At 53.1% G+C, this 16,407-nt stretch overlaps 1 protein-coding gene across 2 annotated transcripts in view; it reads right to left on the bottom strand.

The window, feature by feature from the left end:
- Positions 1 to 16,407, bottom strand: part of SYNE3 (spectrin repeat containing nuclear envelope family member 3) — a 97,355-nt gene that overhangs the window by 53,146 nt on the left and 27,802 nt on the right. For both annotated transcript variants that reach the window (XM_017528184.2, XM_037738351.1), the window contains exon 2: positions 1,431 to 1,588. In XM_017528184.2, the coding sequence (XP_017383673.1) occupies positions 1,431 to 1,574 (144 nt within the window). In that variant the 5' untranslated portion in view covers positions 1,575 to 1,588. The remainder of the gene's footprint in view (positions 1 to 1,430; positions 1,589 to 16,407) is intronic.

The following is a 16,407-nucleotide window of genomic DNA, read 5'->3' as shown; positions in this document are numbered from 1 at the left end:
GTACAGATAGTGGGGGACTTTTGATGCCAGGTGAAGTTTGCTTTTTCTTTGGTGGACAGTGAGAGCCATGGAAGGTTTTAGAGGAGGAGAATCACGTCATGAGACCCATGTTAGGGGTGTGCCTTAGACACGCTTGTGCGGTTGCCCTGATTGTATACGTGTCTCCATTGGGCTGGAAACCCCCAAGAGCAGGGTGGGCCTCACCCACCTGCACAGCCTAGACCTGGCACAGGGATGGCAGAACATGGGGGTGTTCCACTCTTGGGTGAACTGTCAGGGAGCTTTCTGAACAGAAGGTGAGGGGAGCACAGAAGACAGCTTGAACGTGGGTGAGAGGGCTCTCCAGTCACAGGACTCCATGCGAGGAGACTCCATTTTCCCAACTGTAAAATGCAGACAATGGCTCCTGCCTCCAGATGTGGTGGTGACACTGACATCAAAGGCTGACTCGGAAAAGGTGATGCGGATTCTTAATTTCCACTGTCCACTTCCAGAAAGGGCATGAGGTACGTGCAATACCATGTGCGGAATCCAGAAGACAAAGGAAACACAAGGGAGCCAGCTGTGGGGTCACCACTGCTTCCAGCCTGGCTGGGCGATGTGTTTGCTGCAGGAGGGGTCAGGCCCTCCCCTCAGAGCAACCAGTGTTAGGTGATAAATTAGAATTATGGAATATCTAAATGGAGGTGACCCCAGAGGTGTGTAAGTCAACAGCTCCATGTGTAGATGGAAAAGCCGAGGCCCAGAGTGGGACAGTGACTTGACCAAGGTCACACAGCAATCTAGCATTAGCAGAGACTATAACTCAGGCCTCTGACCCTTAGCTCAGCATTCTTCCCTCTTGTCCCCAGGCCTCGGGCAGCCCACCCTCTGACAGGGCACCATGATGCCAGGCCAGGCACTGGGTGCCAGCACTTGGTGCTACATGGACTTGTGCCAGGTGGTGGGTAAAGCCAGGCTCTGGTTCTGGAGAAGCTCAGGAAGTCACTCCTTGCTGGACAGAGTCCCTTCCCCGCCCCTCTGGAAAAAGACCGTGGCCCACCTAGATCTGGCAGGAACCCCAGCCAGGTGGAAGCAGAGAAGCGGTGGGAGGCCAGGCCTGGGCCAGCAAGGGCTGGGGACCCACCTGACTGCACAGGTGCCCCCTGCAGGGACAGGAGGGTGAGAGGACAGGCTCTAGTTCCTGTCATCAGAGTGTGTTCCAAGGACCAGCAATAACAGCATTACTGGGAACTTGTCAAAAGCAAAGTCTCAGGTCTCACCTCCACAGACCCCATCAGAGTCTGCCCTTAAACAAAATCTCCAGGAGATCCGTGTGCACATCAGAGTTTAAGAAGCACCTGTCTAGTCCACCCTTGCCATTTAACAGACAAGAAACCTGAGCTCTGAGGGGGTGGGATGGGGCCACTGGAGGCCACGCCTCTGCATACCTCTGTCTCCCGCAGCCTGGCCTCCAGGGCCGCGCGGGGCCCCTGCGTGTTGTCATTGACCTGCAGCTGATCCTGCACAGCCTTCATCCATGCCTGGGCATCCTCCACGCTCCTGTCAAAGTCCTCCTGGGGCTGCTGAGTCATGGCACCTGCAGGGACTGAAGAAAGGGCCACAGATCAGGCCGACAGGCAGGGGTGCAGGGGCTGCGGAGAGACCCCGGCAGGACACCTGGGACAGGCCCACTCCCACCACCAACGCCCTCCTGGTGCTCCCAGTTGGGCAATTCGGCCAGAGGTGAGCGTGTCTGTCAGGACTGCAATTAGGCAGGGAAGGAAAACAGGTCTGCTGTCTGGGAGAAGCGGCCCAGGGCTCTAGCCTGGAAAACAGCTTTCTCTTCGGGCTCCTCACTTCCCTGCTTCCTCTTCTCCCAGCTTGGGGCTCAGAGGCATCTCTCGTCTGTCTATTCATATTGCACACTCTCCAACAGAGCATCTCCAAACCTGCTGTCTGAGATGTCAGGACCCAGAACGATGTTGATTTGAGTGGATCGCAGAGGGAACACAGCTCTGGGTGTGGGCCAAGCCGACACACACCCTGAGTTCCCCCTGAGATGAACCTCTCAAGCTGGGGATGGCCGTGTTAGGTGCATGCGGTCACCACTGCTCCACTGACCTGAGATCATGGGTGGGTGCTGCTAAAGTTTCCCTCTGAGCCGCCCACCCCTGACCTCCCCGGAGCACTCCCAGCAACCACTGACAATGAACTTAACGCTTGAGAAGCAACCCGCTTCCAGCCGACCCTAGGTAACACCTGCCTGCTGGCACATGCCACCTGCCAGGGGACCCCTTTGCAAACCGTGCACTTGACTTCCCCTGGACTATGCTGCAAAGTCTTGGATTTTCTCCCGTGACTTAAAACTCCATCAAGCCCAGGCATTCCAGTTTCAGCTGTCTGCGTATAGCAACTGTGTAACTGCTTTGAACGAAAGTTATTAGCGTCTGCATTTTATTTAAAGGGATTGTGTCTGGTTTATCCTCCAATCTCCCACAATGCCTTGTGCAGAGTAAGCCCAATGTTGTTTGCTGAATGAGCCCAGAATGGATATAAGGTTTCACGCATTGGAAAACTCAACACAGCATTATTTAAAAAAGCAAAACGAAACCAGAAACAACCCACATGCCCAATTATAGGGGATTACTTAAGTAAGTTAAGGTACACTTGCACTTTAGAATCTTATGCAGCCCGCAAAAGGAGGCTTAAAATGAATATGTGACAGGGAATTTTTAGGATATAATGGCAATACCAAAAAATGAGACAAAATTATATATTAAGTAGTCACAACTCTACAACTAGTAAAGCAAAATGAAACATGAACAAAAACTACACTCATAGAAAAAGGCTGGGGCTGGGCATGGTGGCTCATGCCTATAATTCCAAAACTTTGGGAGGCTGAGGCAGGAGGATACCTTGAGCCCAGAAGTTCCAGAAAAAGGCTGGGAAGTCTTGCCATTAAAGGGTCTATGTTATCAAGCCAGCACTGTGTGCAGTGGCCTTAGCCTCTCCCAGACATGGCTTTTAAGCACATCCCATAGGACCCCCCAGGCCTCTCCCTCTCTCCCTGGCACGAGGGGAGAGGCTCGGTGACCTTGAAAGCTACTTGGTTGAGGGTGATTGTCTGTGGTGGGTAGGACCACCGCTGGAAGGTTTTTTCCCTTGTTTTTTCTTAGGCACTTAGAATTTACATCACATCACAATTTTTATTACATCACAGTAAAAATCATCGTGATTAAAAATAAAAATCGTCTTCAGTCGTGAGTTGGTGAGGCCATCTGTTTGCTACGCTTTGGCTTTGCCTCATGTGTAATTGAAGGAATTACCATCAGCTCAATGAGCAGCTACTGGGAGCCTGGGCCCTCTCCCCAGGCCCTGCCCAGGGCCAGAGGAAGCTTCAAGGGAGAACCCACCAGAGAGAAGGAGGAAATGGAAGGGGCCATCAGACTGCTGGGCCAAAGGAGGCAGACTGGCCAGGGCAGGCGGGTGGCCTAGCGGGCTGTGCTCTGGGAACCCGTCCTCTGATTCTCCCAACGAGTTGTTTTTCTTTCAGAGCTGTTTTGATCTTTTTCTAACAACTTAATATGTTCCCTGTAGCCACTCCCTGCCTTTGAAAGCTTCGCTTGAAAAGCACATCAGATGCGCAAGCGTTTAAATTGATTTGTCGTGGCTCCAATTTCTTGGCTAGTGTGTGACTGGCTTCCAAAAACTTGGCTTTTATTGTTATTAAGCAAGGAATGGGAGAGGCAGAGCCGAGTCTCAGATGACAGGACGGTGGGGAATCGCAGCTCTGATCACCAAGAGGCAGCGAGGCTTTGGAGCACCCTTTTTCTTGGCAATGCCCATGGCCTGTGAGGCTCAGTGGCTGGTGTCAGGAGGGTACAGCAGATGAAACCCAGGGACCCAGTGGGGTGGAGCAAGTGGGTGCTTCAGACCAACCAAGCTGTGGGCTGGGAGAGGCTGCAGGTCAAGTTCAGGAAACCTGAGCCTCCTCTTGGCCAATTCTGACTATTTTGTGTCAGTTCAATGAAATATAGGACTTAAGCACATGCTAAGAGCCAGGCCTGATGCTGCGACCACAGCATCACATAGAGAGACAGCAGATGCTATCCTACTCTAAAGAAGCTCTCAGAGGATGAGGAAGCTGCGCGATGAGCACACGTGTGACTGCAGGTGGATGAGCTGCAAGCCGGGGAACTTTTCCCTGAGCCGCTCCTCAGAGTAAGGGCTTTAAATGCCAAGAATAAAATGCAAAGAATTACAAAGGAAATGGATCATGTTAAAACCTAGTTACCAAATACTAAAAATCAAATGTCATGAGATACCAACACTCGCTTGCCTCTCTCTTAACACATTAAATCACAAGATTTAACAGTAGGCCTAATAGCTACTGTAATTTTGAAATAGTGCTGAGCATAAATGACATTTCAAGATATCTGCAATGACTGTGAATGCCACCCAAAATTACACATGACAAAGCTCCAGGCGTCATGAATACCAGAGAGGGCTTCGCTTTGGCTTCGCTTCACGCGTAATTGAAGGAAATACTATCAGTCAGAGGTGCGCAGCAATGAGGACATAGCTAGCTTCCTATCCAGGTTCGTAGGCTCCCGAATTCTAGCTGGAGGCCCCTGTCGGTCCATGGACCCCAGGGAGGAGCTCTGCTCCAGGCCTTCTAACTGCCAATCAAAAGGAGAGCCTGTTCCCTCAACAAAGTTGAAATATCTGGGGCCGGCACCATGGCTCATGCCTGTAATTTCAGCACTTTGGGAGGGTGAGGTGAGAGGATCACTTGAGCCCAGGAGTTTGAGACCAGACTGGGTCTCAAACATAGTGAGACAGCCTCTCTACAAATAATTTAAAAATATTAATTAGCTGCACATGATGTCGCACGCCTGTGGTCCCAGCTACTTGGGAGGCTGAGGTGGGAGGATCACTTGAGCCTGGGAGGCTGAAGCTGCAGTGAGCCTGCACTCCATCTGGGTGATGGAGTGAGAATCTGTCTCAAAAAAAAAAAAAAGTTTCCAACATTAAAAAGCAACCAAGTGACATCCATAACTGATTTAACAAGAAAGACACTCTTCCCAGGCACCTGTCACTGGAATCTCACCAGGGAACCTCATGGGCTGGTCCCTTGTGGAAGCCAGGGGTGAAGGTGGAGTCCTTGGGGACAGTGAGGTGGCTGGGTGGGTGAGGACTGCCAGACCCTCCCTCAGAGAGAGGGCAGCAACATGTCCTTTGGTGAATGAAGGCACCTGGTCCTCAGGGAACCCTAGCGAGCTTCTGGTCCTCTTCCCATCCCTCCCAGCGGCAGTCAGGGGGACTTCCTTTTTTTTTTTCTTTTTTTGAGATGGAGTCCTATTCTGTTGCTCAGGCTAATGTACAGTGGCACCATGTCGGCCCACTGCAACCTCTGTCTCCCGGTTTCAAGCAATTCTCTTGCCTCAGCCTCCAGAGTAGCTGGGATTACAGGTGTGCACCACCACACCCTGCTAATTTTTATATTTTTAGTAGAGACAAGGTTTCACCAGATTGGCCAGGCTGGTCTCGAACTCCTGACCTCAGGTGATCCATCCTCCTCAGCCTCCCAAAGTGCTGGGATTACAGGCGTGAGCCACTGTGCCTGGTCAGGACTTTCTAAAACAATCCAGCAGGTCACAGCCCCACTTAACAGATCTGTCACAGCACAGTCTTCCAACCGGCCCGAGGCCACCCTGTGTCAAGTCTGCGTCTTCCTGCATCCCTCCTCACAAGCCGCCAGCGACAGATGTGCCATTCTCAGCCAGTAGCTTCCCCTCTGCCAGAGTCAAGCCCATCGTCTCTCTGAGGAGCATGTCCCCTCCCCAGCAAATCGCTGTCTAGTAAGGAAGCCCAGGGCCCCTGTGCCCGCCCCACGCTCTCCTGTGCAGGCCAGTCTCCCCACCTGCCTGTGCAGGGCCGCAGCTCAGACCGATGCACCCTGGGCCTCTCGAGTCAAGCTGACATCCCTTCATGAATGTTGACTGAAGGGACAAATGAGCAGATGAAGTCCCCTGCAGTGCTGGGTCGGGAGAGGGGTAGGGGCTACCTAAATGCCCGGGTATGGCTGAGGTGGGGAAGATGGGAGAAAGCCCTGAACCTGGAATCTGGACATTGGCCCTGGGCATGAACCTTTGCGTCTCTGGGCCTCAGCTTCCCCAACTGCACACTGAGTGTTGAACAGGAAGTCTCTGAGGGACCTCTGAGGTTGTGGGTTGAAAGGGTCGATGCTACCATGACCCCTGCAAGCCTGGGGACCAGCCGGACTGCTCTGGGCCCTGGCTCCCTTTGTCTGCCTGTGGGACGCGTCCTCAGCCAGCCTAGAGCAGTGCTTCCTGCATCACCACTCCCTCTAAGGCAGGCCGAGGTAAGCCAGCCTCCCATGGCCATTGCACAGCCACTAGTCACTCCCTGAACCCCTTCCAAGGAAGAATGGTCTGGGGACGCTGTGCATTGGCAGGGGTATAGGGGCACACTCTTCCTGGAAAGGGTCAGGTAGAAGACAGCTGTCTCAGGCCACATACAGTGTCTGTCGCATAGTCTTCTTTGTTCTTACAACCCTTTAAAAATATCAGAACCATTCTTAGCTCACTGGCTAGACAAAAGCAGACCACAAGGGCATTTGGCCTACAGGCTGTTGCGGGCCGACTCCTATCTCTGGTGGTCCAAGGCCACAGCCAGCAACTGCAGAAGGCTCAGCAGGCAGGAAAGCTAGCTGGCTAGGTGACCTCACAGGCACGGGCCTGGGCTAGAGCCAGCCATGAGGCCAGGAGGACCTGGGACTGGTCCTAGGGGTCAAGACCCCATGACTCACTAGCTGTGTGGCATCTGGCTGGTCACTTGACCTCTCTGGGTGTCCATCTTCTCATCTGGAAAATGGGGATAACAACAGCTAGATTTAATTAATTAAAAAACCCAGCCAAGTACAGTGGCTCATACCTGTAATCCCAGCACTTTGGGAGGCTGATACCGGAGGATCACTTGAGGCTAAGACCAGGCTGAGAGTGAGACCTCATCTCTACCAAAAAACAAAAAAATTAGCCAGGTGGGAGGGTCACTTGAATTCCAGAAGGTCCAGGCTGCATTGAGCTATGATGGTACCACAGCACCCCAGCCTGGGCGACACAGAGAGATTCTGTCTCTAAAATAAAATAATAAAATAAAATAAACATACCTGCCCAGAGCCTGGCGTACGCACTATGCTTGGAAATAGTTCCTTTTACCAAACGCACAGGTGTGGGCTGGAGGTGGGAACCTGCACCCAGACAGCAGCTGTATCACCGGCTTGGGGTTGGGGGGTCGCAGGAACTGGGTTACCGGCTGGTAGACTAATGAATCTGTGCACTAAGTGGCTGCTAAGCACAGTGCCGAGGATGTGCAAACAAACCAAGTACGGCCCTGGCCTTGAGAGGCTCCAAGTCCAGCGCAGTGGGGGTCGGGGGGGGGATAAGGCAGCTACAGCAAGGCCAGCATGAACCTTGAGACAGAACAGGGTCATGGGACCTCAAAGGAGTGGTTATCATCTGGCTCGAGGAAGGTGGCTGGGAGGCACTGCTTGCTGAGGGCACCGGAGGGGGCAAGGGTTAGGCACTGGAGGGGGGAGGCAGGGAGACAGCTCCAGGCCAGGGTGGGTGGAGGAGGGAAGCGCCCTGCACTCGGAGGGCTGAGGCTGGGGTCACTGCAGAGACAGCAGATGCACATGGCCAAGGACAACGAGGAAAGGCTGCAGGAGTGAGCACAGCCATCGTGCTTCTCTGTGAGGGGAGAACTTTATCTCTGGACTGGTTAAATGAAGATAGTATTTAAAAAATTAAGAAACTATGAATTTTCCAAACAACATTGCAAAAGAAATGTGTTGGGGGCAAAAAGAAAAATAAAAGTAGTTTCTGTTTTCAAGCCCTGCCTGGGGACATCCCTGGGGTGTGGCTGCAGGCGGCGGGGAAGCGGGGCTCTGGGCATGTCTCTGAGCTGTCCCCACTGAGTCAGTGAGAGGGCTGGCCATGAGGGCACTGACCCTTTCTGGTTCAGGCTGGCGCTGGTGTAGGGAGGAGACAGAAAGGAAACAGTCTTGGTTTTGGGTTTCAGCATCCATGTGGTTATCACAAATGACAGCGGAAGAGAAGTGATTTTTTTTTCCTTCATGACGGAAACCCCCGAGCTGGGACAGATGATGAGGCAGGCTTGAGACTGAGCCCATGCTCAGAACACAGAACCCGGGTCAAAAGCCAAGTGCCTGCAAGACCAGCCAGTCCGCCAGAGGTGGACAAGGCCTGTGGGCATGGCTGGAGACAGCCTCCCCAGGAACGGGCTGCAAGGGTGCACTTTGGCAGAGGACAGGAAGCTTCCAGAATCTGAGCTCCAGGCCTGAGCCACCTTCTCAAAATGGGACATCTTAATTTGAGTCATAGAGAAAGCTCAGAGCACTCTGAAGAAGCTGAAAAGTCATAAAGAAGTGTGTGGTTGACTCAGGGATACCGGAAAACGTGACGCAGACTGGAAAAAAAAAGCCAGCCACGGAAGACAAGGTGCTAACACCCATGAAATAACGACATGCACACGCCACATGATGCCACGTGAGGCTCTTGTCCAAAAGCCACCCCGTTTAAGCCTCCTGGCCTCCTGGTCTGAGAGACAGCCCCCACCCTTCTGAGGAGCAGCAGAGGAGAAGCAGCCAGGCTTCCTCTCAGCTGAGCTCTGCGGCCCAAGAGCTGGCGGCCTGGGCAGTCCCCTCCCCTACAACCCCAGGCACAGCAGCAGCATCTACTGAGGCAGGTGTGGGGAGCTCCTGGTCAGTAATAGGTGCTCAGGGCCCAGGAGCGGCTGTCACCTTCCACAACCCCAGAAAAGGGTGCACAGACTGCAGTCACTGGCCCAGGGCGTGGAGACACTCGCAATGGCACTGAGATCTGAACCTTGTTCTACTGGATTCTGAAGCCCTAGATTCTTCTCAGTGGACCATACTGCCTCCAAAATAAAGTTGAACTTCACCTACCATGGGGCACAACAGAACTTCCCCTGGGAGGAAAGCAACCCTGTGTGACTCAATGTCCCACCAGCAGAGTAAAGCCCCTCCAAGTCCAGCTATGAACCAGGAGTGTGTGATGCGGAGGAGGAAGGAGAAGCTGCAAGGAGACAAAAAGAAGCCCAGAGATCAAGCCCTAGGCTGGAGAGACAAGGCGGGGAGATGACGTCAGATGTGGCCAGACCCGTGCTGGGGGCCGCGGAGCCCCCGAAGGAAATACAGCTGCTGCAGGTGTCACCCAGGGCAGAGAGGCTGTCAGAGAAACCCACAGCCGACTACTTACCCCTGGTCCCGCCAGAAGCCAGTATAGGGGAGCCCGGACAACGCAGCCTGCAGGGGGTGAGCCCTCCTGTGACCCAGGGCAGAGCAGAGGACAGGGGGAAATAGATGCATGGGTCCCCAGGCCAGGCTGCACCTGTGGTCCATCGGGTAAGGTGAATGTCCATCTGGACACCAGCTCCCTTTGCCCTGATTCCAGGCCTGAAAGCAATTGGCCGAGCTGCAATTTGGTCTCTGGGGGACCAGCCTGGCAGGAAGGACAAGATACTGACACTGAAGAAAACACCCGGCGCAGTTCACCTGCCAGGTCAGCACATGGATTGCCCACTGGGGCTGACAGCCCTGTGTCCTGGGGTCGCTGGGCACAGACCTCTCTCCCTCCCTTCCCCTTCTCCAGCTCTTCAAAGCTCGGGGTGCTGGGTGGGGCCCCTCCTTGGCTTGCAACGCCACTGGTGAGGGGCTGATGCCCCACAAGGATCAGGTTCTGACCCCTGGCTCAATCCCTCCAACATTCTAACAGCAGTTTTTAAAATTCTCTGGGGCCAGGTGCGGTGGCTCACACCTGTAATCCCAACACTTTGGAATGCCAAGGCAGGCGGATCACCTGAGGTCAGGAGTTTGAGACCAACCTGGCCAACATGGCGAAACCATGTTGTCTACTAAAAATACAAAAATTAGCTGGACGTGATGTCATGCGCCTGTAATCCCAGCTACTTGAGAGGCTGAGGAAGGAGAATCACTTGAGCTAGGAGGTGGAGGGTGCAGTGAGATGAGATTGCGCCATTGCACTTTAGCTTGGGGGACAGTGAGACTCCGTCTCAAAATAAACAAATAAATAAATAAGTCAATAAATTAAAATTATCTGAGAATTTTAAAATAGTGTAATTCTTCTCGTCATTCAGTGATACAGAGGCTCCAAGAATCCTGCTTGGGACCTAACACAATCCCACAATCGTGTTTTAGGAGTGTTCCCAAGTAAAGAAAGGGGCAAAGTCAGTTTCAAGGAGTGACTGTCATGTGGTGGGCAGTCATGTGTCGGGCATTATTTGTCCCATTTGACAAAGAGGGAAACTGAGATTCAGAGAAGCGAACAGCCTGCTAAAAAGTGGTGGGCCCAGGTCCATCCATAACAGTAAAAGCCAACATTTCCCCTGTGTTCTGCATGTGCCTGACTGTGTGAGGACAGGTTTCTAGCCCTGACTCACTTATCCTGCATAGGCCCACGAGACATCCATATTACCACTACTTTACAGCTGAGAAAACAGGTTTATGATACGAGCACCGCTGTGCAAAGTCACTGGGATGCTAAGTAGCACAGGCAAGACTTGAACCAAGGATGCCCTGAGTCTAAGGTTTTGCCCTGGTGCCACACAGCTTCCACGGCCCTCCCTGTCCCTCCCAGAACCCCACTGGGAGCTGCCGAGTTCCAGGAAGGTAACTCCAGGGCAGGAATCTATCTTGAGCTGCAGCTCAAGAATCTAGAGTTTAGGACAGCCACGGAGCCCCCCAGCTGCCAGGCAGCCTCAGTCACACCGTGCCCACTCACTCCAGCCCTGTACCAACCCAACTGCCCACTGACAGTCTGCTCTGGAACCCAGAAGGCACTGGGATTCAGACCCGAGTCAACCCCAGCTCCCATGCCAGGCCCCATTGGCGGTTATAGCCTAGTGCCCATGCTCTGTCAAGCTGGCCAGGGCCACCAGCAAAAGCTGACCCAGAGTTCTGGCACGGGCATGTTCACTTGCCGTGACTCACTCCGCTGTCCTGTGACTCATTGCTGCCCTGCCACACACATTCCCACCCTTCCCCTCTCTCCCTCTGCTCTCTTATGCTTGGATGGAATTTCAGGAACTGAGCTACAGCTGGTTTTAATCCCAAAGCTTTTTTCCAGTGGATTCTGGGAATATGGTTTTGTTTATTTATCACAGAGGAGGTTCCACCAGAGGATGGGCCTTGGCAATCCTCTCCTCTGTGGCACTGGCAGAGGGTGATTCTCAGAACAAAGCATGTGAATGGAAGGATAGGAACTCAATGACGGAGCCCGCGTGTTTTCTCACTGAATCTTACAGCAACCCTGCAAGGCAGCTAATCCAACGTGAGGGGCAATTACCGGTCTTCATTCCGTCCTAGAGGTGAGCAGACAGAGGCGTGGCAGGTTAAGGGACTGTACCAAAGCCATGCATGCTGCAGAGCCACACCGCCGTCTCTCTACCGGCTACACAAGAAGGGGTTGTGAATGATGCCGCCTTGGAAGGGCTTGTGACGTCCACTCTACAATTACAGCCACAAAGGGCAGTGGCCAGGGACTGCTTTGGAGGCAAGAGGTCCCAAACCATTTTAAGTCAGCCCCACCATTACAGACCAGTAGTGCCTGGCAGGGAAAGCCAGCTGCTCTCTGATGCACCTCCTTCCCCAGATACACGGATCATAAAACACATTTCCAGTCTCTCTTAATGAATGAAACCCAAGTTCCCTGGGCACAGTCTGGAGGACGCCAGGATTTCTACCTGGGAAGTAGTGGCCTTGGCAACACACAAATACAGGTGTTTGAGAGGGTAGGGAGGTCACCAGGGCAACTAAGAGGGAAATGGAACGGAGCGGAGGGGGCAGAGTGTGTGCCAGGTACAAAGAGGTCCCCAGCAGTGGTAGGAATGAAGGCCAGGCTGCCGCGGAATTAAGTTCCTAGGGCAGGGCCTGTGGCTCCAAGGGGTGGGGCCTCAGCTCTCGGGACCAGATGTGATGGGCTCAGGCTCCAATCAGAGGCTCTGAAGGGGAGGGCTTCGAGGTGGGCCCTGAGGGGAGCCCTGGCCACAGAAGGACAGGGTCTGCTGGCACTGTGGGTGGAGCCGGTCAGAGGGCAGGCGGGCAGGGCCCTGGCCATCTGCCTCAGGTCGGAGAGCACTGGGCAGGATACCAGGGCACAGGCCCCAGCCTGGCTGGAACACTGACAGCCACGGGCCACTGGTGTGATGTGGACAGGCCAGTCAACGCAGCCGGGTTGGAACTGGCCTTTCACACTGTGCGTGTGACTTATGCCTGGGTTGTGAAATTGACTCAGGGGTCTCGATCAAAAGTGCTTTGTAAGGAAGGAAAATAGAACAGGATGAAAAATGTCTCAGTGCCTCTCATGGAGGAAGGATAAGTACTGTTTTGTGAGACTTGCTTGTTTGAGAGATTTGTTACATATGTATAAATGTGGAATGTATTTCACTGAGAGTTGTGATTTAAACAAAACCAAAATCCTTTGAGGAGCGGTGGATTCGTTCAGTGACTCACACTGGAGCCCGCCTCAGAGTCATCTGGCGGCTTTTTAAACCACAGATGGCTGGACCCCACCCCCAATTTATAAAAGTGGGGGCTGAGAATTTGCATTTCTAACGAGGATTTGGGTAACATTGACACTGCTGCTCCAGGACCCCGCTTTGAGAACCATGGGTTGGAGGATGTCTCAGGTGCCTGTAGACGAAAACGGATGATTCTAACCATGGGCATGAGTGTGTCTTTGGCAAATTCATCCACATGGTGGGGGCGGGGGGTGGTTAGGGCTGGGTGCTATTAGGCTTGAGTCAATGTGGGCCAAGATTAGAAATCAGAAAGCAATGAAAGTCCAAAGAACCCCTGCCTTTCATGCCTCCACTGCATCCGTCACTTCTGTTTCTGAAGAGTAGAGCAGGCTTCCTCCTCTCGGAGAAGCACAGAGTGAGGCGGGGGTACTGGCTTCCTCCCCAAATTCCAATGGGCTTCACTTCACACAGCTTCCCCGGACCCACCCCTGTGGCGGCTTCTGTTTAATCAACAGACCTGAGACATTCACTTGAGGGTGAGAACACACATATTCCTCAGACGCCCTGAAGGTAAACTGAGGCAGTTGGCTGCTCCCTGACCAAGGATGGGGTGCCCTAAACTACAGGTGCCAGGAGCTCTGCAACCCCACCTTCCAATGGCCACCCCTGCCCCGCAGCCCCTAGACCTACCAGGATTGCTGAAATGCCCAGTGGTTTTCCCCTCTGCCCTCACCAGGCTCTCTCCTCTCCCTCTCCTCTTATACCTTCCCTCTAGGATACTAAGTCTCCCTACAGACTCAGCTCAGATGGCTCCTCTTCGAGGAAGCCTTCCCTGAATGACTGGCGCAGCCACGACCACTTCTGCGCAGATGTCAACCTCAGCCTGGATCCCACTAGACTATAAATATCCATCCCTTCATCTCTCCTGCTCCCCACTTCACCTCCCCTGTCGAGCTCAGTGCCCACCTCACCCCTGAGGACCAGTAGAGTCTGATTTGGGACAAGGAGCGGGAGGGATGGAGGTGCAGAGAGCAGCCTGTACTCAAGGGGTACACCACCCCCCCACCACCCCTCATCAGCTCAACCGCACAATGCCAGGCAAAAGGGAGGATGGATTCCTCCCTTCTGGAAGCCCCCAGGAAGCAGCTCTTCCCCGACCCCATGCCTTGCAGTGGAAACATACTCCGCAGTGCCCATAGATGAAATCTGCAGGGCCCCAGCCCCTGAGGAGAGCTCCAATGTGCTCTCGGGCCAGGCTAATCCCAGGTACTCAGCCAGCCCCCAGGCCCCCATCACCCCCAAGATCTGGGCCAGTGAGGCAGAGCCAGCCAGGATGTCTGACCCCTGGTCCCTGCACCTGCCTGCATCGTCCCCAGTGACCCACCCAGCGCCCCTGACAGCACGGTGCTGACTCATGTCTCCCAGGCCGCCCCCCATCCCTCTCCCAAGGTCTTCTTGGCCCTGGGAGTCGAGGTGCCAGGCCTCACCCTCCCCACCAACGCCTCATACCTTCTTCTCAGGCAGGAGTCTTCCCTCACAGAGGGACCCTCCCTGAACCCCACAGACCTGCCTGGCTGGCTGGCCCCTCCTTCCTAGACATCTCCCTGCTCCTGGGCCATCTGCATGGCAGCCCAAGGGAACAAGAAACGCGGAATGACCACACACACTTCTGCACAGTCCTCCTCGGCCCTAAACCCCAGCGGCCCATGGACTGATCATTTAAAGCAAAATCATGGCTGCTCAAGAACGTATAATCACACTGCACTCTTATCAACACGGACTTGAGAAATGACGGTTTTCTACCAGAGGAGCATGTCTTTTCATTGAAAAGGACTGTGCCAAAATAGAGGGTTTAAATTTGTTTGTTTTTATTGCGCGCACATTTTAAAACTTCATGTGAAACTCGTGGTCTCCAGAGAAATCCCTCTGACACCCGAAGGTGAGAGCCCCCAGCCTGAAGGATAATGTCAGTGTCCCTTAGACCCTCAAGGATGGTGCCTCCTGCCAGCCCTACGGTCCTAACTAGCCAGGACACTCCCTGCCCTGCACACTGGCTACGCCACACTGTCCCTGTTTCTAGAACGTGAGAGTCCGGGTACCACAGTCCGTTAGTTCTGTCTGGAGAGTCCTTGCTCTGCTCCGCCCCATCCACCCCTCCGCACCTGCTCCTGGTTGACTCTTCTCTGTCTCTTTTCCAGCTCACACCCACTGCAGGTGCAGGGGAGAAATCTTTTCAGCCTCTGCTCCCTCGGTAGAAGTGACTTCTCCTTTATTTGGGTCCCCACAAAGCCTTGTGCCTGCTGCCACTTATGACATGTTTACTAAGCATTTGACATGATTTTCTTACATTCTCTTTCTTCTGTTTCTTATACCTTGGACGTAGGTCCTGTTATTATTCCTATTTCTCAATGAGAAGACAGAGGCTCCGGGTAGCCTGGCAAGGTGAGGGATAGAGTGAGACCCGGAGCCGGCCCTTCCACCATGATGCTGTGTGTCACTGTTCATGTTGCTGGCATGAACCATAGGAGCTGCCTGAAGAGGGGCGTGGCAGGAAGAGGGGCGTGGCAGGAAGAGGGGCGTGGCAGGAAGAGGGGCGTGGCAGGAAGAGGGGCGTGGCAGGAAGAGGGGCATGGCAGGTTCATCTTCCTGACTGATCAGCTGGAGATTGGCGCTGCCATTATTTTAAACCACCTTATTGGGGGGTGTAATTGATAAACAAGACAATTCACATATTTCAACTGCACAATTTGATAAGTTTTAGCATATACCCTATAAAGCCAACACCCATCTATAAAATGAACATGCCTGCCTCCCTCGAAAGCTCACTGGCTGGCTTTGTAATTCTCACCTCCCAACCACACCCTGTCCCAGCAACCACTGATCTGCTGACTGTCCCTGTAGATTCGTTTGCATTTCCTAGAGTTTTGTACATAATTGGAATGGGATGACACAGAAAATACAGGCGACACTTGAACAGATTTGAACTGTGTGGGTCCCTCATACACAGATTGTCATCTGTCCCTGCCACCCTTGACACAGCAAGACCAACCTGTCCTCTTTCTCCTCCTCCTCAGCCTACTCAACATGGGGACGATAAGGATGAAGACCTTTATGATGACCCACTTCTGCTGCATAAACAGTAAATATATTTTCTCTTTCTCGTGATTTCCTTAGTAACATTTTCTTTTCTCTAGCTTACTTTATTGTGAGAATATAACATATAATACATACAACGTACAAGGTATGTGTTAATCAACTTTATGTTAGCAGCAAGGCTGGTAGCTATTAGCAGTTACGTTTTGGGGGATTCAAAAGTTAGACTTAAATTTTCAACTGTGCAAGAGGCTGGCACCCCAACCCCTGCGTTGCACAAGGGGCAGCTGTACTCTTTTCAGAGGGAGGGGTCTGATTTTTGCACTCAGGATTGTTACGTTGAGACTCATCCGTGTTGTTGCCTTTATCGGTGTTCCATTCCTTTTCGTTGCTGAGTACTATTCCATAGCATTCCTGTGCCACAGATTGTGGATTCATTCACCCACTGATGGATGGTTTCCAATAAGGCTGTGATGAATACTTGTGTGTGCACATATGTTTTCATTTCTTTTGTGTAAATACCTAGGAGTGGCACGGCTGGATCACATGGTAGGTGCATGTTTACACTTTTAAGAAACTGCTCAGGCCGGGTACAGTGGCTCACACCTGTACTCTGGGAGCCCAAGGTGAGCAGATCACTTGAGCCCAGGAGTTTGAGAGCAGCCTGAGCAACATACGGAGATCCTGTTTCGAAGAGGGGAGGGGAGAGGAGGGAAAGGGAGGGGAGGG

This window comes from Cebus imitator, unplaced genomic scaffold (assembly GCF_001604975.1).
Source record: "Cebus imitator isolate Cc_AM_T3 unplaced genomic scaffold, Cebus_imitator-1.0 Scaffold52, whole genome shotgun sequence".
NCBI classification, from domain to species: Eukaryota; Metazoa; Chordata; class Mammalia; order Primates; family Cebidae; genus Cebus; species Cebus imitator.
This window is presented reverse-complemented; position numbering and strand designations above follow the sequence as displayed.